The sequence below is a fragment of the Vitis vinifera genome, chromosome 4 (assembly GCF_030704535.1).
Source record: "Vitis vinifera cultivar Pinot Noir 40024 chromosome 4, ASM3070453v1".
In the NCBI taxonomy this organism is placed as follows: domain Eukaryota; kingdom Viridiplantae; phylum Streptophyta; class Magnoliopsida; order Vitales; family Vitaceae; genus Vitis; species Vitis vinifera.
This window is the reverse complement of record NC_081808.1, coordinates 22,963,743-22,990,170: the sequence shown is the minus strand read 5'-3', so window position 1 is coordinate 22,990,170 and position 26,428 is coordinate 22,963,743. Positions and strand designations below refer to the sequence as shown.

At 36.8% G+C, this 26,428-nt stretch overlaps 6 protein-coding genes and 1 pseudogene across 6 annotated transcripts; 6 read left to right on the top strand and 1 right to left on the bottom strand.

Annotated features, from left to right (window-relative positions):
- Positions 1–1,026: 1,026 nt before the first annotated feature.
- LOC100257537 (monooxygenase 2) lies at positions 1,027–3,256 on the top strand. Its single transcript, XM_002272572.4, has 5 exons — positions 1,027–1,426; positions 1,599–1,661; positions 1,831–1,996; positions 2,114–2,339; positions 2,515–3,256. The coding sequence occupies exons 1-5, from the start codon at positions 1,197–1,199 to the stop codon at positions 3,063–3,065; spliced, it is 1,236 nt and encodes a 411-aa protein (XP_002272608.1). The 5' UTR covers positions 1,027–1,196; the 3' UTR covers positions 3,066–3,256.
- Positions 3,257–9,119: 5,863 nt separating this feature from the next.
- Positions 9,120–11,739, top strand: LOC100250644 (probable cinnamyl alcohol dehydrogenase 9). Its single transcript, XM_002279682.3, has 5 exons — positions 9,120–9,280; positions 10,304–10,417; positions 10,551–11,064; positions 11,159–11,312; positions 11,415–11,739. Exons 1-5 carry the CDS (start codon positions 9,183–9,185, stop codon positions 11,612–11,614), a joined length of 1,080 nt encoding a protein of 359 aa, XP_002279718.1. The 5' UTR covers positions 9,120–9,182; the 3' UTR covers positions 11,615–11,739.
- A 3,290-nt stretch (positions 11,740–15,029) lies between these two features.
- Positions 15,030–17,993, top strand: LOC100245522 (probable mannitol dehydrogenase). Its single transcript, XM_002279796.5, has 5 exons — positions 15,030–15,342; positions 15,500–15,613; positions 16,411–16,924; positions 17,326–17,479; positions 17,593–17,993. Exons 1-5 carry the CDS (start codon positions 15,245–15,247, stop codon positions 17,790–17,792), a joined length of 1,080 nt encoding a protein of 359 aa, XP_002279832.1. The 5' UTR covers positions 15,030–15,244; the 3' UTR covers positions 17,793–17,993.
- A 1,444-nt stretch (positions 17,994–19,437) lies between these two features.
- Positions 19,438–20,571, top strand: LOC100854431 (citrate-binding protein-like; annotated as a pseudogene).
- Positions 20,572–22,059: 1,488 nt separating this feature from the next.
- Positions 22,060–23,839, top strand: LOC100242151 (citrate-binding protein). Its single transcript, XM_059736605.1, has 2 exons — positions 22,060–22,542; positions 23,450–23,839. The coding sequence occupies exons 1-2, from the start codon at positions 22,270–22,272 to the stop codon at positions 23,837–23,839; spliced, it is 663 nt and encodes a 220-aa protein (XP_059592588.1). The 5' UTR covers positions 22,060–22,269.
- Positions 23,840–24,083: 244 nt separating this feature from the next.
- On the top strand, positions 24,084–25,419 carry LOC104879200 (fasciclin-like arabinogalactan protein 19). The gene has a single exon (XM_010651173.3). It carries the CDS (start codon positions 24,235–24,237, stop codon positions 25,054–25,056), a length of 822 nt encoding a protein of 273 aa, XP_010649475.1. The 5' UTR covers positions 24,084–24,234; the 3' UTR covers positions 25,057–25,419.
- A 485-nt stretch (positions 25,420–25,904) lies between these two features.
- On the bottom strand, positions 25,905–26,258 carry LOC104879201 (egg cell-secreted protein 1.4). Its single transcript, XM_010651174.1, has one exon. It carries the CDS (start codon positions 26,256–26,258, stop codon positions 25,905–25,907), a length of 354 nt encoding a protein of 117 aa, XP_010649476.1.
- Between the last annotated feature and the right edge of the window lie 170 nt (positions 26,259–26,428).

Sequence of the window (26,428 nt, the reverse complement as noted above, 5' to 3'; positions counted from 1 at the left end):
AGTGAGTAGCAGCAGTAGTTGGACGAAAGGAAAAATGGGTATGGTGGGTAGAATGGAGAGAGAAAAGAGAAATAGGGAAAGAAGGAAAAAGGGAAGGGAGAAAGGGGGTGCCGCTGGCCGAAGAAGTGGCCGACGGAGTGGCAGACGGCAAATTCGCCGGCAATGGGTCGACGGTGATGGGTGTGCGGGTGGAAGGAGAAGGAAGAAATGCAGTTTCAATATGTCAAAAGCAAAATTCAAAAAGCTCTCCCCTACTACGTGTCACCCTGCCAGCCCACTTTCCAGAAGGGTGGAAAGGTCAAAAAAGGGTGAAAAAACAGAGAACCTAAAAGTCTCAAAAGACCGGTTTCCAGGAGCGTGCCCCAGCTCTAAAAGTATACTAAATTTTAACATCATTCATAACTTTTTCCCTAAAATATTTCTATGAAATTTCTTTGTTTTATAATATTAATTTGGCTTTTAAAAATTTGAAAGAAAATATGATTAAAGAAAAAAAAAAGAGATTTAAAGTTAATAAATTATTTTTATATATCATTTCAAAATTTCACTTATTTTAATTTTTTATATAAAAATTAAATAATTAAAAATATATAAATTGTTTACTACTTTTAATTATATTTTTTTGTTTATATTTTTTATGATAGAGTCAAATATAAAAATTTATTTTCCCTAATATTTTTTTTTATTTAGAACTTCCTGACAAACAAATAATCAAAGAAATTTAATGTAAACTTCTGAATATTTCTCATTGTAAATAATCCAAACATAAACTAAGGAAAACAATTATAATAATATTCCTTTTATATAAAAATATATATATATATATTTCATTTAAGGAATTGAATAAAAGAAATATATTCCATTTAAGAAATTGAGTCCTTTCACGACACGTTGGACTAATGTTAAAAATAAAAAAAAATAAAAATGTAAACAAGAAACTATGTTGACCCACGGTTGTCAATTGAGGTCGGAAAGTGGCCATGTTAAAATTGTACAAGTGCTCTTGGCAATATTGGACCATACGTGTCCTTTACGCACTTGCATCAAACCGTGGAATAACCTCTCCCCAACCATTTGGTCAAATATGACGGCTTCGTGCAGTTCAAGCTTGAATCTTCTACGAGTGTGTATATAAGGATAGAGCAAGTTGAGAGGTATGATTATGCAAGATAGAAAATTAAAGAGAAGTGAGAGATATGGAGAAGATGGTACTGGAGGAAGAAATAGTGATAGTGGGGGCAGGAATAGCTGGGCTGGCCACCGCGATCGCGCTCAAAAGGGTGGGGATTAGGGCATTGGTGCTGGAGAGATCTGATGGCCTCCGAGTCTCTGGTGCTGCTCTCACCCTCGCCCCAAATGCTTGGCTCGCTCTTGATGCCCTGGGTGTCGCCCATAAACTCACTCCCCTCTATGCCGTCCGCGAAAAGTATGATTTTTATTCTTTCATTTTCCTCCTATATCATTTGTTCCTTTCTTCTTCTTCTTCTTCTTCTTTTTTTTTTATCAACAAGAAAAATGTTCATACAAAAACAGATTTTATTTAGAAATGATAAGAATTGTTGTGATTATTATAAATTGATGTTTTTGTTTGTGACTAGGATGTGCATAACAAATGTTGCCACTGGAGCGGTCCAAGAAGTCTCCCTCATTAGAAACAATAGGTAAGAATGCGAAAAATTAAATACCTCTATTTATTCGATAGTATCTTCCGGTTTATGTTAACTTCCACCGACTTCTGACTTGTGAGTCCACTGGGGTGAGCCCATTGGATGATCGCCGTGACTTAAAATGAATATGGAATGATCTGATTGGTTGTCAAATCTGAAGCAGAGGTGGACCCATCACAGTACATCGCAAGGCGTTACTCGAGAGTCTGGCAGAGGAGCTGCCACGCCACTCGATCCGATTCTCATCCAAGCCCATCTCCATTGAAGCCCAGGCCCAAGAAGGTCCATATACCATACGCTTGGAAGATGGAACTGTGATTACAACCAAGGTATGTAACGTCAGCCCATGTTGAGCCCCATGTGCATTGGCTTATCTGCATCACATAATGGTGATTACTATAGATTCTTCATTTTAATGCCAGAATTTTCATTTTTGGGTGTTACAGGTTTTGATAGGGTGTGATGGGGTGAACTCGTTTGTGGCTCGTAAATTGGGACTGACCGAGCCGGTGAACTCAGGTCGATCGTCTGTGGTTGCGCTGGCGGTGTTTCCAGAGGGTCATGGCGTGCGTGAGCATGTGCTGCAATTTTTGGATGTGGGCAAAAGGGCTGGCATCGTCCCTCTAAATGATAAAGATATTTACTGGTTCCTCACTTTCAATACTCCTAAAGGTTGGTTTTGTTATCGCCACAACTTTATGCCAATATCTCTGAGTAAAATTCAGGTCACTAGTGGCAATTCCAAGCCGGTGTAACACTGTGGCTTGGCTGGAAATTTTTTGTTCATGACATTACTCACATTATTGTCCTTGCTTTATAAACATAAATGATATCATTTTGATGTCAGGTGAGACCATGACAAAAGACCCGCAAGAAATACAAAAACAAGTGATTGAGAATTATGCCAAGGACCTCCCTCCAATATACGCTGAAGTGGTCCGCCACTGCGATCTTTCTACCTTGACTTTGGCTCCACTGAGGCTGAGACTTCCATGGGACCTCATATTTGGAAATGTAAGCAAAGGGAACATGACAGTGGTAGGTGATGCCATGCACCCAATGACCCCTGACCTAGGCCAGGGTGGTTGTGCAGCCCTGGAGGACGCAGTTGTCCTAGGCCGCCACATCGGAAAATCATTCATTGATAACGGGAGGCTGGTGCCAGGAGCGGTGGCCGAAGCCATAGAGGGATACGTGAAGGAAAGGAGGTGGCGCGCTGCTTGGTTGATAGCAGGGTCATATTTTTCAGGGTGGGCGCAGGTAGGCAGAGAAGGATGGTTGATGAAGATGTTCAGAGATATGATATTTTATAGGTTTGTTTTGAAGAGGCTTATTGGCATTGCAGACTATGACTGTGGGAAGCTCCCACTATTGGATGATCAAAATAAGACTCATTAGCTTCATTTTAGTTATTTTCTTTGCATCAAATTTTTTTAGGGTCTTTGTTTTAGCCCTTCTATCATGAAATTTGTTCTATTTTACCGGTTCTTTGCTAAATGCGTACAAAGTACGTTGACAGTTGAAGTGCAATAAAACGTATACCTACGTTGATCAATAATAGTTGAGCAAGGTTTATTGCCGTGTGATCATTTTTCTATCGAACATTGCACATAACAAAAATGAAATGATATATATACTTATAATCTTTGCAACGATTTATGGTAAAAAGTAAAGAAAACGAGAAAAAAAGATTATGTAAATTTAACGTGATTCGACAAATTGTCCATGTTTTCACTATATATCAAATTAGAGTTACATAAAAGGGTATTTATACTAACTTTTGGAATAAAATTTCAAAAATACCCCTAAACCATATCACGGGAGGCAATCATTCGTCCATAACAATAGAAATACAAGTCTGAATGACAAATGTTGTCACTCCGCTCCGTTACACTTCGCTTCCGCATTTGCTCATTTTTTTTTCTCCATATGTCTTTCACTCGAATATGAGCCACATACTACAACACACACATATATATATATATAACCAAAATTGAATAACTCGAGCAGGCAAGCATTTAAATGTGGTAGGACTTGGTGGGGGCTTGGCCATGTTGCTGTGAAGAACCCTTTGGAACCCTCACTCCTCTTTCCTCCAGCTAGAACTCTCCACCTATTTAACTTTTCTTTCCTATCTGAATTTTGAAATAAATCATGCATGCTTTGGGTTGTTTCGAATTGATGAATTAAGCTGTCGTTATCAGGTATAATGTAGGAGAGAAAGAAATTCAAACCATGAAACTTACAAGATTCCAACGAAGTCACATCTAATATGAAAAATCAAACCAAATTTTCCAAAAATTGACACCGCTGCAACTTTGAAAATTACCAGATATATCACTGTCTGCTTTTAAGAGGATTCAAGATATTGCCACCGTGATTGATTCACCAATAAGTTGTGCTTGCTCTCTTTTAATGTCTAAGTTAAAGTATAATATTCATTTTTTATCTTATTAATAAATATGTTGAATTAGATTAGATTAAATAATATTAAATTTGAAAAGTTTGATAATTTGATAGTGAAAAAAATTCTTTTATTATTAAATTTACATATTTTTGTATTATACAAATAAATGAATAATAAATGTATTAAAAGCAAGAAAAATTTTATTTTTAAATTAAAAATATTAAATATTATTAATATTTAATTGCTCTTAATTTATGAAAATATTAATTGAATTAGATTCTTATAATTATGATTATGTGCAATTGCTCTCTTCCATTTGTGTGTCTTATATCATCTTTTATTTTTTCCTTTAATATGAGTTTTAGTTTTTTCATGATCGTAACATATAAGGGGTGAAGCCTCTTCCCTTCAAATTGAAATTTTTTGTCTCAATAAAAACTTATGCATATGCCCTAAGAACATTTTCTCTCCTTTTTGGTAGTGAATGATTATTTATACCTTTGAAAAGCTATTATGATTTTGTTAAAAGAATGATAAAGTGATTTACAGCCTATTTGGTAATGATTCCAAAACCGTTTTTATCTTAAAAAGTATTTTTGAAAAAAAAAATTATATGTTTGACAAAATTTAGAAAAGATCCTTCTTGGTATTCCCTCTCCTTATCCAACAAATGGTAAAATAAAAATTCAATTATAATGGAAGAATTTGAGTTTGTTCAAATATAATTTTAAGTCTTGCTTCATTTATTGATACGTTCTTCCTGCAAATTGACCGGTTAGCACAAGGGCACTTTTCGAGCGAGTGTCAGCTCCGATATCTCCAGAACGAAGAAGGGAGAAAACAGAGAAAAGGTTGAGCAGAAAAAGGAAGAATAAGGAAAAGAGAAAAAAGTTCAGATCCCAAACTCTCATAGCATAATTCATGCAGACCTCTCCCGAGAGTTTTATGCCTTCTCTTGGGAAAATCAAAACCAAAGCGACACAACCGTCTAATAGAATTGGTTACAACCAGAAATAGTAAATTGTAGGAAAAATAAAAAAAACAAACCAAAAGATAAAATCGGAGCTTCACGTCCCTTTCCTTACACGACGTAGTCGTTCATCCAAGTTGGTGGTTTTCTGGGCCTGCGTGGGCCTGAGTTGGACTGGGCCTTGGAATGCTTGGTGACTAGCTGAGTGACAACATTGGGCTCTTCCGTGGGAGGTACTTTAGGTGTATTGGGCTCTTCCACAACGGATGCTTCAGTTGTCTGTACATGTTGCTGTAAAGGGATGGCCACGAATGTATCATTTATTCTATTAACTTTCTTAATTTTAAATATTTTGAGTTGTCTAATCGTGGTATCAATGCTTTAAAAATACGCGATTCTTAGCTATCGGTACATCTGGTTAATGATCTGTCTATGATTTGTGTTGGAATTAGAGTGTAACCCAATAAGTATGGAATAACTCAAGAGGAAGCATGTGGGCTCAAAAGCTTATAGTCGTTAGTGCCACGACAAAGTACAGAGGATGAGGCAATCAAAAGACTTTTGATTGACGCCCATGCTGTCACAAAATGAAGGTTATATGGATTATAAATTAATTATTTTTAAAAATTATTTTCATTTCACTAATTTAAGACTTAAAATAAAACCAATTATAAATTAATTTATTTTTAAAACAATTTGTCAAAAAAATTAAGATGAGCTTATTGATAAACTATTCAAGGTTGTTGACATGAATACCATGTAAATTGTAATTAACCTCTATCAAATCTATTAATTTTATGAAATGTTAAGTCTATATTTGCTAATTGTGATAGGATTTCCTACTTCGAAATAAAAATAGAGATATATCACTTGCTTCTAATGGCAGTATTATGATCTATCAAAACTAGCATGAATTTTTTATATTATGAAATAGTTAGATATTAAAAGTTTTATACCCTATGAGCTCTAAACGCTAAAGTTTGAGTATTGTGTTAGGATGAATTAGGACTTTTTGCCAACACCTATGAGTAGCTTATACAACTCAAACTACTATGTAGAAAAGATGTCATTTATGGACTTGGAAAATTCTAGAGCAATTTGTGGGTAGAGCATGACAACTCAAGACCAACAAGATGAGCTCTCTTATGTTGGGCATGTGGAAACTATGATGCAAACATGTTAATAAGAAGAACATACAAGTAAAATCATCTATAAATCATACAAGGTTTGATTCGGTCAATTATGTCCTCTTCCATATTTCAACTTCTATGGATGAAAAAGAAAATTTCATTATATAATAGAGAATAGAAACAAATGCAACTTTTGGATCTCGAAATATTTAATTTTTTCTTATCTTTTGTATTTCTATCTTGAACTAGGAGCTCTTAGCAACCATCAAGTGTCTCTCATCCTTTCTCACATTTATACTTAATGGAACAAGGGTACTCCATAGGGTGTCTTTGGCTTTTCTTCACATTTCCTATCTACCACATATAGTGCTTACAAACTCATATCTCTTATAACTTTTTCACTAAAATATTTATAAAAATATTCCTATTGACTTTTTTTTTTTTATTATTATTCTATAAGACTATACTTGGTTCTTGAAAAATGTGAAAGAAACAAAATAGGAAGGAAAAATAAGAGGAAAGAAAAAGATAAGAAAATAAAGAATAGATTTAAAATCAATTATAAATTATTTTTATATACTATTTCAAACTTATTTAACTTATTTTAAATTTTTATATAAAAATTAAATAATTTAAAAATGTATAAATTTTTTGTAATTTTTATATTTAATTTTCTCATAGTTTTATAATACAATTAAATATAAGAAATCATTTTCCATAATATTTCTTTTTTCTTTAGAACTTTATGATAACTAAATATAATCTAAACAATCTAATTGCAATCACATATAAGTTTATTAATATTTCTTTTTATAAAATAATTTAAACATAAGGCAAGGAATGTAATTACAATCATATATAAATACTCCTTTTTATAAAAGAAATATATTTCATTGAAGGAATTGAATAAAATTTCATTAAGTGAATTGAGACTATTCATGACATGTTTAAAATAAAATTTTATATTTTAATTAAAATCTAATTTCCTTCTTAGCCATCATGCTTGTTTTATATTTTCATTAATTTCCTTCATAAAATGGTTATTGCAATATGATTTTTCTATCATTTGATGAAATAAAATATTAGTGAGAGAAAGTTTACCTTGGCCTATCAAGTTTGCATTGCCCTGTCCTTCTATGTCGATTATAATTAATTTTTCAGGTGCATTTGAAGTCATGCATAATATAATATTTGCAAACTTTTCTATTGTTATGGTTTCTATATGCTTAAAAAAAAATAAAAAAATAGTACATGTATTAACATATAAAAGCTTCTTCAATAGATTTGCGAAGGCTTCATATATTTTTCCAAAGGTGTCATGGGATACAAAAGACCCAATAATCCATGTCTCGTGCATTCAAGGGTATCTCCTTTTTAGAGGACCAACGAAATCATCCAATCTAGTAGTTCAACCACACAATCGGTAACTTGGCTGGAAATTAAGAAGTGCAAACGTCTCAGTTACAACTTACAAAAACTAAGAAACTGTAAATGTGAGTAGAAGGAAAGCCTGCTCATTAAAAAGCTATAAATGTGGGAAGAATATATTTATTATTATTATATAATATTTATTTATTATTCTTTTTTACTATGTTTTTATGTTAAAATATTTTAATATAATTATGATCAATTAACTAAAATATTTTAACATAAAAATATATCCACTTATATATTTGGAATATTTATGTTCCGTTTACTTCACTTTTTTCATTTTTTTTAAACTCAATTTAAAAAAAAAACAAAAATGGAAAATCCACCGTTGAAACATGTTTGGGGCCTCATTTTCATTTTCTTCAAAAATGAAAATATAAAACAATCTTAACAATTTATCTAGGGGTCTCCAACCGGGCCGGGCCATGCTAAAATGCTAGGCCCGCGGCCCGGCCTATGAGCCCGCAGGCTAGCGGGCTGGCAGGCTTTTTGAAATAAGCCAAAATGACTTTAAAAAAAACCAAGAGAAGGGAGAGGAGGGGATTCGAACCCCTCCCCTCATGTTTAAACTTCAAGATTCTAACCAACTGAATTTCATTCTTTTTATGTTTATTAATTGAGTTAGTTATATATATATAAAAATAAATAGGTGACAACCTAGTTGGGATGTATTTATTTTGTAGTGATGTAAACTTTTCCCACATTTTCAAATGTAATTATACATTCAATGAATAAAATTTTGAAATGAATATTTTTTTTTAATACTTTTTATTTTTGTAGTTTTTTTTTAAAGGGTCGAGCCTAAGGGCAGGCCTACAGGTCGGGCCGGCCCTCCAGGCCTAAATTTAGGCCAGCGGCCCGGCCTGCCCATAAACGGGCTCGGGCTGGGCTTGGGCCTGGCGGGCTTGGGCCGCGGGCTTTTTGGAGACCCTTAAATTTATCTCTATAATTAACCAAATTTACTAATAAAAGAGGTATGGATTTTATTCTCTTTACAACCAAATTTAGTTTGATTTAATTTGATTTTTTATTTTTTATTTTTTTAGAGACTTAATTTTTATGGTCTCAGGAATTTTTTTCAGCTCATTGACGATGGGTTGATTTCACATAACCAAAATTTCTTATGTTTAATATATGATATCAAACTAAAATAATTGGCATAAAAATTAAAGTGCGTTAAATATATAATTATAAAAAATTATTTTAATTTTTTTAATGTTTTAAAAATAAAAAATTTTAAATATTAAAAATGTTTCTTACTACCAAACTCATACCGTCTACCATATCTTATTTGGTGGGAGAAGTGGACACGAAACTTTCCATATTCTCTCTTTGGTTCCATGTTTAGATATGCACCCAAAATTAAAGTACTAGGGATGACATCATAAAGTGCAATCCCTTTTAGCTTTAACCCAACTTTGGCTTTGCTATCTGTGCAATTTTGGAAGCACACTAAAATCATACAGTCGGTTTTCTCTTGGCTTTTACTATTTATAAACCACACCTCCCATGTGAATCCCATATCCAAAACATAACTCCCATTCTTCACTCTAGCGTGTGTAGAGAATAGAGAGAGCATGGCCAAATCCCCACAAGAAGAACACCCACAGAAGGCCTTTGGCTGGGCTGCAAGAGACCCTTCTGGGATCCTCTCTCCCTTTCATTTCTCCAGAAGGCACTTTCTTTTTCTATTTTTCTGTGTTATTTTTTTTGCATATTGCAATTTATTTCTATGTTTAATTAGAAAATATTACGGAATCTCAAAGGTAATAACACAGTTTTTTTTTCGGTTTCCTTGTATGTCCATCTTTTTTCTTTTCATCTTTAGTGTTTATTTCTCCATAGATTTTTTGCTTCATCAAAGATCGTATGATAGGAATTTGGTTAGTTAGAGATGTAACATTTTCTTTCTTTTTCTATTCATTCTATTTTCTCCACTAACTTCAAATTTAGGAAACCAAAAAGAAAGAATAAGATAGAGGGAGTCACCACTTCTTTCTTTTGATTCCTTTAAAATTGGGAAATAAAATAAATGATTCTTTAAAGTGAAAAATAAAATAAGAGATATAGTGATTTTAAGAAACACTTCTAATTTTTTTAATATTTAAAATTTTTATCATTAAAGTATTAAAAATTTTAAAAATAATTTTTAAAATTAGTACCAAATGTACTTTAAATAATAAAAAAAGATAAAAAAAAAACACTTTTATAATTTGACATGTGGAATTTTATTATTGTTAAAATAAGAATTAAAAAAAAAAGGTGATTCAAGAGAATCCCTTACAAAATTAAATACCTTTATTTTTATACATGAAAATATATCTACTCACTTCTTGAATTTTTTTTTTTTAGACTTTTTAATAATGCATTTAATAATAATTATAGAAAGTGTTTTTAGACTTTTAAACATTTGAAAATTTGTATCTTTCAAATATTGAAAATATTATAAACACTTTCAATTATCACTATCAAACGTGCTCTAACCCTTATTATGCTATTTTGATAAGTTGATTGGCTTTTTGTTTAATTTTGTGTGGTTAATTTAAGTTTTTATTATCTTGTTATGGTAAATTGATTGTTTTAAGCATATAAGCAAACTCAATCCAAACATTTTAGTTATTATTATTACATGTTGGAGTTTCTAGTATTGCTATTAATTACCATTTCCTGATTGGAATATTTCTTAAATCCTTGGCAGAGAAAATAGTCCTGATGATGTCACAGTAAGAGTCCTTTTCTGTGGAGTTTGCCATACAGACTTGCATTCTATTAAGAACGACTGGGGTTTCACTAGGTACCCCATTATTCCCGGGTATTCTCTCTTCACTTCGAAGTTTGTGGATTTACATTCTTTTATTTTTCCTCTGTGATTACTGATTAATATTGCATATATGAAGAAATCATACTCTAGAAAAGAAAACAGCAGTTTAAGTGTTGTCGTGCAGGCATGAATTCACGGGCATAGTGACCAAACTGGGGAAGAATGTGAAGAAATTCAAATTGGGTGACAAAGTTGGGGTGGGGGTGATGGTTGGGTCCTGCAGGTCGTGTGAGAGTTGCAAGCAGGGCTTGGAGAATTACTGCCCCAAAATGATGTTCGCTTACAACTCCATATATCATGATGGCACCAAGAACTATGGTGGTTACTCTAATATGGTGGTGGTTGATCAGCACTTTGTTCTTCGCTTCCCTGATAACCTACCCTTGGCTGCCGGTGCGCCCCTACTCTGTGCTGGGATCACAGTCTACAGCCCAATGAAATACTATGGAATGACTCAGGCAGGCAAGCATCTGGGTGTGTCTGGGCTTGGAGGCCTCGGTCATGTTGCGGTGAAGATAGGCAAGGCATTCGGGCACAAAGTTACTATTATCAGTGCCTCGCCAAATAAAAAGGATGACGCCATCAAAAGGCTCGGCGCCGATGCCTTCCTTCTCTCCACTGACCCTACAAAAATGAAGGTATGACTTATGAGTACTCCATGGAATTAGCTTGACAAAATACTTTCCCTGGATGAGAGTTCTAAGAAAACTTGAATTGGATTGGACCGTGCAGGCAGCTTTAGGTACCATGGACTACATCATCGACACGGTGGCTGCAGTCCATCCCCTGGGTCCTCTTCTTGGGCTGCTCAAGGTGAATGGAAAGCTGATCACTCTGGGCTTGCCCGAAAAGCCCCTGGAGCTGCCTATCTTCCCTCTGGTCTTGGGTGAGCTATACTTGCATAATTAAACACATGCGACACTCCATCGATGGACCCTAAGGATGCGTTCTTATGTACCCCGTTTTCCATTATGATGCTTGATTTTAGGGCGGAAGCTTGTTGGGGGAAGTAATATAGGAAGCACGAAAGAGACACAGGAAATGCTGGAGTTCTGTGCCAAGCACAACATTACTGCAGATATCGAGATGATAAGGATGGATTACATAAACACTGCCATGGAGCGACTTGCCAAATCTGATGTCAGGTATAGGTTTGTGATCGATGTGGCGGGGTCCTTGTCAGAGTAGACGAGGCATGGGAGTTTGTATAGCTGCTGTTGCATGCCTCCCCTTGTTTTGAGGCATGGTGTAAATTAAATAAGTTGGAAATGTTATGGTTTCAGTATAATAAGCAAAACATCCATTGCATCTAACTCACCTCTCCGCCATTGATCATGACCCTACTTGACAATGTTTTTGAAAACATTTTTTAAGAACAATTTTGATTTTCGGAAACAAAAGTTCAATTATCAATAAGGGTAGATTATTTTTATAAGTTTAATTATCACCTCAAAGTTTAAATGGTTAGATAATCTTTTGTAAGTCTCCAAAAGGGTAGGCGTACGTGTAGATGAATGTATTTTTATACATTTTGCCTACTTTTCGGTTTGGTTTTTTAAAAATATATTAAAGAGCACAAGAAAATTATTTGATTAAGGAGACTCTTAGGGAGATGCCTTTATGAAAAGCCCGCCACAGATTCCCACTCAGAGCTGTCTTTTTCCCCCAATTACTAACCAATAATCCACAGCAAATAAATTTCTATGGCCAAACCCCAGACTGAACCCACAAATCTAACATTTTAGGTGCTCTAGAATTTCCATTTTCCATTTTGCATTGTTACTTGTATGGGAGGGTTGTTGAGAGAAAAATGGCCAGGCCCCCAGAGGAAGTGCACCCACAAAAGGCATTTGGTTGGGCTGCCAGAAATGCTCAGGGATCCTCTCCCCCTTTCCTTTCTCTAGAAGGTGCTTTCTTTTCCCTTTTATAAATGTTATTTTCCTAATGGAGGAAGATGAGAATGAATAAATTTGTATTAATTAGGCCAAACCTTGATAAAAATTTCAAGCTTAGTCTTGTTAGGAAGTGTCTCAAATTCCTAATTAATATAAATTCCTTTTTTTTATAAAGAATATTATATAGAATATTTCTAGGTTGATATATTATTGTAATATTAGAATTCCTTATAGAATAAGGAAGGTTATTGGAAATATCTTTATAAATATTCTAGGTCATGATGGGAAAAAGTTATAAGATGAATATGGATCTGTAGAGACTATACGAGGTGGATAGAGATGTGAGGAAGAACGGGAGGTACTCTTGTGGAGCGAGAAGGCTCGTAATAGGGTATGGATACAAGGAGTAGGGAAACATGTGATGTTTTGGGAACCCAATAGTTGTATTTGGTTTTGTCCTCTGTAATATTCTCTATTGTATAGTGGAATCATTCTCTCTCATCCGTGGACGTAAGCATGGTTGACCGAACCACATTAAAATCTCGTGTACCGTATATGTGATTGTTTTATCTTTATGTTCTTGAACTAATATTGTTGGCATCAAAACTTTCGCTGGCACAACAACTGGTATCAGAGTTTGGGTTGAAGATTTCTAGAAGAGTAAAAGATCACAAAGCACACAAGATGAAAACAAAAGGAATTTTCATTGAAAGTGGAGTCGATTGCTCTCTCGTGGTGGTATGAAACAAAAAGTTTGTGTCATGGAGAGCTTGAAGATTAACTTCATGAAATTTGGTCCAAGGTGGAGATTGTTAGGAAGTGTCCCAAATTCCTAATTAGTATAGATTTCTTTTTTTTGTAAAGAATATTATATAGAATATTTCTAGGTTGATATATTATTGTAATATTAGACTTCCTTATACAATAAGGAAAGTTGTTGAAAATATCTCTATAAATATTATAGGTCATGAGGGGAAAAAGTTATGAGATGGAGATGGACCTGTAGAGACTATATGAGGTGGATAGAGATGTGAGGAAAAACTGGAGGTACTCTGTGGAGCTAGAGGACTCGTAGTAAGGTATGAATACAAGGAGTGAGGAAACATGTGATGTTTCGGGAACTCAATAGTTGTATTTGGTTCTATCATCTGTAATATTCTTTATTGTATAGTGGAATCATTCTCTCTCATTCGTGGATGTAGACATGGTTGGCCAAATCACGTTAAACCTCGTGTACCGTATATGTGATTATTTTATCTTTGTGTTCTTGAACTAACATTATTGACATCAAAGCTTTTGCTAGCACAACAAGTCTAACCAATCTCGAGGTTTAGGCTAAACTATCTCAATAATTATTACTAAATTTTATTCTAGTTAAGAGCAAATGCTGCTGAGGATGTTACCATCAATATCCTCTGTACAGTAGAGTCTGCCACTCTGATTTGCATTTTGTTAAGATGGACTACATCAACACAGCCATGGAGCGCCTTGCTAAATCTGATGTGAAGTTCCGGTTTGTGCTCGATGTGGGAAACTCCTTATCATCCTGTAAGTAGTAACCAAGTCATGGTCCTTTAGTGAGATGCCATTGGCTCCTTTGTTTTGAGGCCTATATACAGTAAATAAGCTTGAAATGCTTGATTTGAGTACATGCATGAAATGGGATTAATGGACATAGATGGAAAATATGTGGTGTTTCCGTGTCCACTCAAACCAACTTCGCCTAAAAACTACAGTTTTGTCCATACCATAAACCCCTTTATTTGGTGTTCTGTTGCTGTCCAAAGATCATCCCTGTTGATCCATGAGGCCCACAGTGTTCTGTTCACACCCTAACTCCTACTTTTTCAGCTTCACAAGAACTCCACTTTCTTGTGTGCAGGTGTACCAGTATCCACATTACATGACAGCATTAATGGAAATGAACTCAAGGGTAAAATAGTAGCTAGGGTTGATGATGATGCCAACAAAGCCGCTGTAGAATGCAACTAACCAGATTTAAAGGTTCAACCTACCCATGCATCTACTGCAATCAAAGCTTACCAAGGCATCAGAAGATACCTTAAGAAAAATAAGTTACCAATAGGACAGAAACTACCCAGCTTTGCCTTAATTGCGATATATCAAACCCTTTGATTTTCCATGTTTCCTTTTAAAATGCATAAAATTTGAATTATTTTTAGAGATTTTTTTTTCATGTGTATATGGATAGTTTTTTTTTTTTCCTTTTAAAAGTCCTATATATCATATGAAATTTCACTTAAAAAGATAATTTTTTATTTTCAAATAACAGATGAGGAATTAAGATAGGATTTAAGTGTGTCCTCTGATTTATAGGATTATGATGTGATGTCCTTGAAAAGAAAGGGATAAATCAACGAAAAGCGTTTGGGTGGATAGAGGCATAAAGAGGGAGAAAAAGGGAAGGCAATTTGGGCAGCCAAATAAAGGGACCACCATGCCTTTGTCTACCATGATGTGAAAGCCATTCAAAGAAAAGCGTTTGGGTGGATTGAGGAATAAAGAGGGAGAAAAAGGGAAGGCAATTTGGGATGTGAAAGCCATTACTTCATTCCTAGTGTTGCCTATCATTACCATTTTGACATAGCATTCTTCTAGTTGCCAAACACATTTCTTTTTCTTGCTGATATGGACCTCGTTGCCACAAAATCATATATCTTGATGATATTATTTTATTTTTTGTCTAATTTTTTGGCATTAATAGAGCCTTGAATTCTACCAAACAACCATATCCTCTATGTCAAATAAGCCTGGGATTTTTGTGACTTAATGGAATCCAGAATAAATGCCATAAATAAAGAGTTCCTCTTTCATGCAGCTTTCCATCATCACAACTTTAAGAGGCTTGGTCTCCACAAACCAGCACCATATTCTAGGTTTTTGATACCAAAACCCAGAGAAAATGGTGAAATCCCCAGAAGAAGAACACCCACAGAAGGCTTTTGGCTGGGCTGCGAGAGATCCCTCTGGGACTCTCTCTCCATTCCATTTCTCAAGAAGGTGCTTTTCCTTTCATTTTTGTTATGGGTTCTTTTTCTTTGTATGCTTAACTTTTTGAATTCATCATCAAAGAATATAAAATTGATGTTATCTGTTTTTAATCTGGAAGAATTGGTTCAAATAATATTTGTTGAGATATTGTTTGTATGGTTGGCAGAGAAAATGGTGATGAGGATGTCACAGTCAAGATCCTCTATTGTGGGGTTTGTCATTCCGACTTGCATTCTGTTAAGAATGAATGGGGGATCACTAGGTACCCTATTGTTCCAGGGTATGATGCTCTTCTTCCACCATTTTCTAATGTTAATTTCAAGATACATTTTGTTGTTATTATTATTATTATCATTTGGTTGTGTTAACTGACGTTATGATTCAAGAAAGCAGCATATATTTATTTTATAATGACCTTTGTGCTCTGTGTGGATCTTGGGAAGGAAGGAAAGGAAAAAAAAATGGATGATATATATATATTGGTTGGAAATAAGATGAAATTAGGAGAAAATGTAGCTTTCAGAACTCCCTGTTTTCCATGTTAAAAAGAAAGCGGGGAAAGTTGGGAAAGGGTGGAGGAAAATTTTATTCCTTCCCCTTTGCTTGCATTTCCTTTGGGCTGCTTTCCTTATCCTTCAGAACCAAACACAGCCCAACTTTGTTGGAAAATAAGGGTGTGAGACTACATGGTTGAGGTAGCTCAAAATGTGAATTCAAGGTATCGTACACTGAGGAGGGGATAGGTGTGTGTGGGTTGGGGCGAGCCTCTAGGTAAATAAGCCTTTATAGCTTCATCTTTCTGTTCTTCTTTTGTTTTTTCTATATATGCGGTGTATTCACAGCAAATGGATCTGCATGTGTGCATAAAAGTATAAGCATTCAAAGTTGCATGAGGTTTTCAATGTGGTTTCACCTTGATTTTGGTTTTGATAAAAATATATAGAAAATAGCAGAAAATTCAATTGGAGTAAGAGATTTTTGTATGGAAAAAGAGAAAGTTACTAAAAATAAGACGAACCAACCTCAGGCATGTTAAAGGAACTCATATTGGTAATACTTTTGAATGTTTTCGTGCAGGCATGAAATTGTTGGCATTGTGATCCAACTTGGAAATAATGTGAAGAAATTCAAAATGGGTGACCGAGTTGGGGTTGGTGTCTTAGTGGGCTCTTGCAAGACATGCGAGACTTGCCAACAAGACTTGGAGAATTACTGCCCCAGTATGATATTTACTTATAACTCCACTTCTCAAGATGGGACGAGGACTTATGGTGGTTATTCCGATATAGTGGTTGTTGACCAGCGGTATGTGCTCCGCATTCCTGATAACATGCCCTTAGATGCAGGGGCACCGCTACTTTGTGCTGGAATAACAGTGTATAGCCCAATGAAATACTATGGAATGACCGAGCCAGGCAAACATTTGGGAGTGGCAGGACTTGGTGGGCTTGGTCATGTTGCCGTGAAATTGGGCAAGGCATTTGGACTTAAGGTTACTGTTATTAGTACCTCGCCAAACAAGGAGGATGAAGCGATTAACAAACTTGGGGCTGATTGTTTCCTTGTTTCCACCAACCCTGAAAAAGTGCAGGTATGGCAGAGGTTTGCTTTTAAAAATTCAGTAGAATTGTAATAGAGATCTAAGCAAATATTAGTCTGATGGTACCTACATTACATTGGGAACTTTTACTCAGCACGCGGTGCATCATATCTTGATTTAGTTGGATTATATTAGGTTGTTTTTTGTTAGACTTGTTCCATTGGCAGCCCTAATGGGAGGCCAAATTTATTTATTTCAGTCATAACTGAAGATACAGGGGAAATCTATTTTCAACCAAGCTCATTCATCCCAAATTAAGACATAGAATTATCTGCATGTGGTTTCCATTGTGGTGATTTATCATTTGACAAAAATCAGCACCTAAAAGTTAAATTTGACTGCTAATTAAATATGGATTCAAACAACAGTTGTTTTTTACTTCTATTGTCCAGGCGGCTCTGGGTACTATGGACTACATCATCGATACAGTGTCTGCAATTCATTCCCTGGGTCCTCTCCTTGCCATGCTGAAGCTGAATGGAAAATTGATCACTGTGGGCTTGCCTGATAAACCCCTGGAACTGCCTATCTTCCCATTAGTTATGGGTAAGCTACATAAGTGAAAACACCCTCCACTTTAGAGAACTTTACCCAGAACTTTTTCCAGTCATGCTTATTAATGTCTTTTAACATGTTCCATTTCACTGCAACACTCACAGGGCGGAAGCTCATTGGGGGAAGTGACATAGGAGGGATTAAAGAGACACAGGAAATGCTAGACTTTTGTGCAAAACACAATATTACTGCAGACATTGAGCTGATCCAGATGGACTACATTAACACGGCCATGAAGCGGCTTTCCAAATCTGATGTCAAGTACCGGTTTGTGATAGATGTCGCAAACTCCTTGTCCCAGTAGGCAAGTTGTGGTCCCCTAGCTGCTCTTGCCTCACTTGATTTGAGGCCCAGATATGAGCAAGATGTTTGAAATGTTTGATTTTAGTGCATATAATGGAAGTGGTTAGGGAGGAAGAACATAGAAAATTCTGGTGATTTGGAATTATGTGGCTGTTGCTTTATCTGGTTGAAATAACAATAAAGCCTATCTCAGTTGTCTCTCTGTTATGCAGCTTCATAATCAGAATTCAGGTCTGCATTTATTTGGATTTGTTTACTTACCATTTCCTATTGCAGCCCTGATAGACCGAGTTTAGAACCTGTGACCTGACACCTTCCAAATTGTGTTACCAGAAAGCATAACAAAAAAAACTCAATTGGTCCATCATTACAAAATTGAACAGGTTGTGGTGTTCATTGCTGTTCACAGTTCCCATTAACCAGAACTCTGAAAATTGTTAGGTTTTCTTATGTTCCTGGTAGTGCGGGGAAGAATATAATAGTTACCACCCACAAACCTCATAATGCACAGTATGTATCCTTAAGAATATGATACATGTGATGGCATTCTGTAGATGTCGTCAGTTCCTTGGGCTGGAATCCTGAAGATTGCTCTCTCATTATGTCTCCCACAGCCCAATGATACACCATATGCAACCTTATGAATCATGTAATATGTAAATGCATAGGGATTTTAGTCCACTCTCACTTGAATTAATGCCTGGATAATCTCTCATACAGAGAAAACGTAATATGGTTATCAGATTAGAAAATTGTCAGGTATTACCAGGAATTTTTAAAAATAGTCTCAAAACATTCTATAGTAGTATTCTAACAATGATTCATTTCGAAAGATAACTATTGTTAGTTATTTCTTGTTACTTCTATTGTTACAGCCAGTGGTATCCTCTCTTTTGTTTCCTTTTACCATCATGAATGCTTTACTGTCATCTTATCACTGTAGAGACGTGATTAAGTCCTGGTCCCCATTTTGAGGTAGGGATACTAAACAAAATTAGAAATGTATATGCAGTGGAAGTTGATGAGAGACAAAACATAAAAAATCTGTTGATATCAATGTACAAATTTATGTCGGTGTTTCTTTTTGCAGCTTAATACATGCGACATTTCTCCCTTGTCGTTTTCAATGAAATTGCATCTATATCACTTGAATGATTGAATCACCCACTGCTGATGCAATCAAACTTTTATGTTGGTTTGTTTGGATTTTGTTCCTACAACTATTCCTAGTTTCTAATCATGGTTTTGGCTGACCAAGTTTAGACCCCGTGATAAAAAAAATTGCAATGCAGAAATGAAACAGGTCATGTTTGTCTGTTGCTGTCCACAGTTTAGTTGAATTGAACCAAATAGATGGTTCTCAGTTGAGTTTTTGGTTGTCTTGCTAGGACTATTGCAACTATTGATCCAAGAACCCATGATGTGCCTACATCTGGCCTTGTTCATATTATCAGTTGCCTTCTTTTCTTGGCTTCCATTCACCCCCCTTAGAACTCTGAAGCTGTGGAAGGCACAACCAGGGCTGTTATGCATTTTGCAGAATCATTCATTAAAAGGTTGTTCTTGTTTCCCCAGGATCAGAGCTTGGAAGGCTATGCTTTGGTTCTCATCTTAGTGAAAGATGACAAATACTTTTTATCACCATGATGGCGGTATGCTTGGCTGTTCTTGCCCAGTAAACAAATAGGAAAAGAGAATATGTGTCTACTAAAATATGGGAGATGGAATAAGGGTGAGAAATTCAGCCATGGGCAAGCATAGCTGCCAGCAAACGATTTCTTTATCAACAAGCAGAGCTACCAGTACTGTTCAGTTTTTTCGTTCTTTCTTAGGAATAAATCAGATAAGACAATTCATGAAAGGGAAAATAAGGAATATATCAAAATTGTCAAAGTTGAAATTCAATTTAAATATCCTCCCATTCATCCCTCTATTCATTAGTTCATAGCATTTCTATCATCGTCTCCGCTCCCTTCATGAAAAAATGACTTGTTTTTTCCACTCATTGGCCTTCTTTCTATTTTGCTTTGTTCTTCATTCCATTATAAACAAAGCCAGTGCCTGGGGACCCATTGATCCTACTGAAGGATTCATCTACCTTCCACCAAATCGATCATACTATCACATTCAGAAACCCTACAATGTGCCGGAAGATCGGCTGTACAGCTTCATATGGAGTTCACAAGCTGTGGGTGTTCTCCACAGATAAACCTCATACCCTTACCAGCCAAACAAAGCCTCGTACTGAAATTGCTATACTAGTAAGCTATGCCAAACTACACAATCTGCCTCCCCACTCATCATCTTTTGTACAACTAATACACAAACTTAAAGTTGCTATTCTGTTATTGGTTTCAACACATGCTTGTATTCTGTTAATTCTACTCTCAAGGATACAACTATTCTTCGGGTGTTTGGCAATTTGAAGGATATGCGTACGTGCCATACGGCACAACAGGGGTATGCATCACGCAGGTTTTCGGGCCAAGTACTCCTCATGCCACAACACTAATGCTTAGAGTCTACAATGGTTCACTTATGTACTACATGGGTCCGGCTCTGGTTCCAGATATGTACAACGAGTGGTTCAGGCTAAATGTGATCCATGATGTTGATGCTGGGAAAGTATAGGTTTTCATTGATGGGGTTCTCAAGTTAGAGGCAGATGGCCGTGGGGCACATCTCATGCCTTCAAATGTGGTGTCTATGCACAGAATGAGGATTCATATTACATGGAGTCTAGGTGGAAAGGCATTACGGTTTTGAGAAAATGTGATTGAAATGATGTGGATGTTCTTCAATGAAGTTCATGTCTTGGTTTAAAATATGTTTTATTAATGGAAGAAGGAAAGTAATAATTCACTAGCTATGAATTTTTCGAACCAGGCATTTCTGTGTGATGTATGTCCCTAGTTCATGGATTTAACAGCTCGATGTCACGGACTTAGTATTCTCGTGCGGCACTTAGACAAGTTAAGACACTTGATTTTGCTAAGTCAGCCTTACTCCCATTGCTTAATTTGCTAGGCTAAAATGCACCCGATTAGAGGATGTAATAAGGAACAGTTAAAGAATGAAAGTTTTATTGCTCAAAGGAAGTTTTACAAGTATTTTGGAACTCACTTACTTAGTGTCTTGACCAAATGAGACCCTCACCTATTTATAGGTACCATTGGAACTCTTTGGAACTTTGGAAGGTTTCTTATAAATCAGGAATATTCTAAAACACCTTACACAATTTTATATACAAACCTATGTATAAGAGATCTCTAGAAAGCCTTGGACTCTTCTTATGCCTTCTACCATAGTGTAGATATGTGTAGACATCTCTAGGTATTCTAGAACTTTACACACTCTTCCTATCAATAACTAAGTATAGTAGTTTTCATAAGCTTCCTAGGCTCTATATAAACCTATGAGGAGGCTCATTTGAAGCATCTTATAACATCGGACACAATTGTTAGCGGTCCAACTTCATATTGATAGCTCCTTAAAAGAGTATATTCCCACATATTTCTTGTCGTCTTCAATAAATAACATGTATTAGTCGCTATTCTTTCACCAACTCCCATGACCATCACATATTTCTAACTAATCCAAATTTTATATTGGTGGTATAAGTCAAGGTTAGAACTTAGAACCCTCACCCGTGAACTTGGCGTTGCACCTCCCCTTAATGCTTGATCATATATAATTTGCTTTAGTACTTCTGAAAAGTATGTAAAATAAAGAATATGTTTTATGATCTCATTGAAGCAACTACTTTATTCTTAAAAAAACAAAACATAGTAGAGGGCTTATTGGATTCTAGAAAAATAAATTAGGATGAAGGTGGGGTGCCCATGTGCCAAGTGACCTTCCCCGGAGGTCTCTTGGAAAAGTTGGTCAAAATATTTGTCGATTTGTAGATGTTTGACACATGTTCACACACCACGAAATGGGCATCAAAGAATTTGTTAATGCCTCTCATTTAGTCTATGACGAGAATCTTATTGACAAACTCCTCCATGATACTGTAAAATGATTCGAATAGAGGTTTTTTTTTTTTGGATTCTTTTAATCAATGTCCTCTTTGAAAGCCATACTAAAATTTGGGTGCGCTACTAGAGAGAGAAAAGGTCACGTCTGCTTCAAGTTATCCCTATATAAAATGAGAACACCACCCAGAAATGCTCACAGCTTTAAGTTTGATAAGTATAATATGAAGTGCTAATTTTGAAACTCAAAATAATAATAATAATAATAATAATAATGAAGAAGAAGAAGAAGAAGAAGGATGCGAGGTGTATTAATATATGAAGTATTAATTTTGAAATCCGGCCTTGTTATTTCTGCTGAATATTTCTACAAAGAGCCTACACCCAATACCTACTACTAAGCTAAGTCTTCCTCACGTCCAAACCATACTATATATATTAACCAACCACAGTTCTCCTTTCATCGTTGATATCCATTCCTCCCCTATCAGTAGTTAAGAAATGGCTTCTTTTGTTGTCTTGGCTCTCTTTAATTTGAGCCTTACTCTGCTGATTTTATACTCAGCTGCTGCTTGGGGACCCATTGATCCCACAGAAGGGTTCATCTCCCTCCCTCTAAATCAATCCAATTTTGTCATTCAAAGGCCTTATGATGTGCCTGAAGACCAGAGATACAGCTATGTCAATGGTGTTCACAAACTGTGGGTGTATTCTACTGACAAGCCTCATTCTCTCATCAGCCACACTAATCCCCGGACCGAGATCCGAATGCAAGTAAGACTTAATGCAAAATGCTGCATGGGTGTTTAGTATGTAACATATGATTCCAGGTTTCAAAAACCAGCCTATTTAGACTTGTTTTGTGGCTTCAATTGTGACATTTCCTTTCCCAGTATAGCTTAAGAAGTAAGAACCACCCCATTTTGGAGGTTTAAAGAGCAGTGTGCTGTTGACATAACATCGCATTCCCCGTTTGAAATTCACTGATTTTTAGTAGTTTGTTTGGGTTATTTTAGATCATTCAAGTTGCCAACAGATTATCCACTGTTTTTACTGATTTTTGGGTGATGTTTCTTACTTTTTGTAATTAGGCCGGATTGCCACTGTTTACATGGGCCTGGGATATGAAATTAATTAAGGAAGAATTAGAAACAAGTTTGTCTTTTCTATCCATCCCCTCCTCCTATCCAAAACCAATTATAAATACCACAGCCAGACTTCAAACATCAGCCTCCATTCAACCTTCCCATTCTGAAAGGAGAGAGATGGGTGCATACCATCAGGTTGCTTTTTGCTTAGCTCTGCTTCTTTTCATGCACCAAGCCAGGGCCTGGCCTCTTGATCCTACTCACGGCTTTGTGGAAGTCCCTCTGAACACATCCAACTTTGAATTCCATAAGCCTTACGACTTGGCAGTAAGCCAAAGGTACAGCTTTGTAGATGGAGTCCACAAGCTCTGGGTCTTCTCTGATGACAAACCTCTGTCCCTAAACAGCCCCACCAAGCCTCGTAGCGAGATCCGCATCCGCGTAAACATCTCAAATTACTCCTAATTTATTTTCATCCTCTTTTGTTTCTTTCCTAGGTCATTTTCGGTTAAGACTCTTGACATTATCACATTATGTTAGTGTATATATCAGTTGGAGAAAGCTTTAACAGTATTTATCTATTTGGGTCTCAGGGATATGATTATTCTTCGGGTGTATGGCAATTTGAAGCATACGGGTACGTCCCATGCGGGACATCGGGTGTGTGTACCATGCAGGTTTTCGGGGCAAGCCCACCTCATGCAACGACCCTGATGCTCAGAGTCTACAATGGCACACTCTCCTACTACAGAGCTCCGGCACTGGTCGATGACATTTATGACAGGTGGTTCAGGCTAAATGTGATCCATGACGTGGATGCTGCAATTGTGAAGGTTTACATTGATGGGGTTCTCAAGTTTGAGGCACCGGGCCGTGGCGGCACCTCTCATTACTTCAAGTGCGGGGTGTATGCCCAGAACGACGACTCTCACAGCATGGAGTCTCGTTGGAAGGAAATCAAAGTTCTTAAAAAGTGCGTTTGATTTGATTTTGGATCTATCATCATCTATGTACTCCACAAATAATAAATGTTCTGTCCCTGTAAAATGAAATAAACGATTTGGTCGTACCATAATCTCGCTGTTCTGGGCTGTGAAAGACAATTTGTAACTAACTATTTTTGAAATTCACAAAAACTTATATCCGTTGATTTCAGATGATAAGTCATGCCATCCAACGGCCACTGACACATGCAAAAGTTTAATGTATTACACTTGAGGGAGAAAGCCCAACGCATAATGTTTACTCTGCTTTGTCCAAATTCAAGCGCGTGAAAGCGCGCCAAACACAACTGATCTCTTGCACAAATAAAGATTCACTGCTCTCTTTCTCTCTCTAAAACTACCTCTTTCTCTCACTAACAAACTCTCTGTGAGCAATGGAGAAACCTTCACGATCGACGGCTCTGATTCTTCTCACTACTCTACCGCTCATCGTCTCAACCGTCACCGCCGTGATCACAGACCAAGAGCTGGACTCCGCCATCGCATACCTCAGATCCAACGGCTACAATCTCTTTGCAAATGGCATTGCAACCTCCGACCTCCGCTTCCAGATCCTCGAAGGCGAAGCTTTCACCGTCTTCTCTCCCAGAGACTCCGACGTCTTCTCTCTCGACCTTGCCTCCGTGGCTACCGACTACGTCCAAAACCTTCGCCACCACGTGGTGCCGGGATTTCGTCTCTCCTTCTCCCAGCTCCGCAACCTGTCTCTGGGCGGGTCTCGCCTTGAAACTCTCCTCCCTCGCCACAGCGTCTTCATCTCCAACCGCTTCAACGACACCGTCTTGAATGGCGTCGCAGTTGATGGAGTTCGTATCTCTGTTCCTGATCTTTATCTTGGATCCAACTTGACAGTCCATGGACTTGACGGAATTCTTGTTTCGGAGTTCAGGTCATCGGAGGATTCAACCTGCGATCTAGGATGTATGGCGCCGTCGGTTTGGCCTGACAATAGTCGACCTTCGGTTGCTCCTCGGGTTGATGCAAATTTGGCCACGCCGACGAGTTCGCCGCAGGAGGAAAATGCGCCATCTTATTTTATCAGCCAGGCGAATTCGCCACAAGGGGAAAATGTGTCGGAGGATTTGGTAAAGTCGGAGAGTTTGCCGCCGGTGGAAAATATTTCGCCGGAGATGATCAGAAATTCGGGTTCCAGCAATGGAGGGAAGCATGAGTCAGACGAAGGAAAGCGAATTTGAAGACAATGATGATGACGATTATAAAGACGTCGGACACGGTAAATTTTCCAAGTAGAACCATCAATTTTCTCAGTGAATTGTAATACGAAACCGTAGATTGTAGACATTTGGGCTCTGTTTGAAGGCCAAGAAATAGTAGGGAAAAAAAAAAGAAAAGAAAAACTTTACATCCAAATTATCATTTTCCCCCCATATTTTCTAAGCAATCAAAGGAAAACAGCAATACGGAAAAATGATTTCCCGATGAAAAAGAAAAAATAAAAATGAAACAAACAAACTTACCTGGCCGTTTCTGATCTGTAAGTACCAGAATTGGTAGAGCTCTTTACTGTATAATTGACATTTAAGTCTTGAAGATTACTTTTGATCAGCTCAATTGAATTCTGACAATTTGTGGCCATGATCTGTTATTTCAGAAACAAACCAACTATTTAGTTTTAGACTTCAAATGAGAAATAACAATCCGCGATTAACTTGGGGGAATAACAAAGTGATTCATGTGAACGGCCTGTATCATGAATGATCATAACCCATTGTTAAGATGTTAAAAATTTTCTGTACCAGAGCTTTACAGATTTTTGTATCATATTAGTAATATGTCAAATACTCAACCATGCAGGAATTTGATGTGAAACTCTGGAATTGAAATTCTAGGGATAAATCCAAAATATAACGAAATTTCAGCTGCTTCTTCAGTACTTCTTGGCCAATCCATGACCATGATTAAACAGACTGGATATGGTGCATGAGAAAACACTGATTTATAGATATGATTGTTCAACCCCTTAGTTACAAGCATGAGTACTCAAATCATAGTACTATAACTCATGCTCTAATATCCATATCAGTTATGGGATGAAATGGTGGGAGATGGTGAAAGTGGGATCCACAGGATGTGGTGGTGGGGGCAGTGGTGTAGGGGTGGAGTCAGTAGCATCGCAGTAGCCGCGGAGAATATCTTCTTCCTGGGGGGTGAAGCCTAGCAAAGTGAGCAAGGCGGGCCAGCACTGTTGTTCTATGATGCGGATGGCACGACAGCAATTGGGACCAAGATGTGTCTCGCCATTGAGGAAGAACATGATAACTTCACTAGTGCAAGATTGGAGCTCAAACAAAGAGTCCCAACAATTCGGGGACTCTCCTTCCAGTCGTAGTCGTGCTTGGAGGTTTGGCATTGAGTCGAGAGGTCGCACCATGACCATGGATGCTGTTGTCCGCGTCAACATATATATAACTACGAGAAAAAAGCACTTGAAAGAGTAAGCCATGAGGGAGTAGGAGCTGGTGCCTGTGATTGTGAAGGAGGTAGAAGGAACTGCTGATTTATATAGAGAAAGAGGGTGATTGGCACGTTAGGTGGATGGGAGGTGAA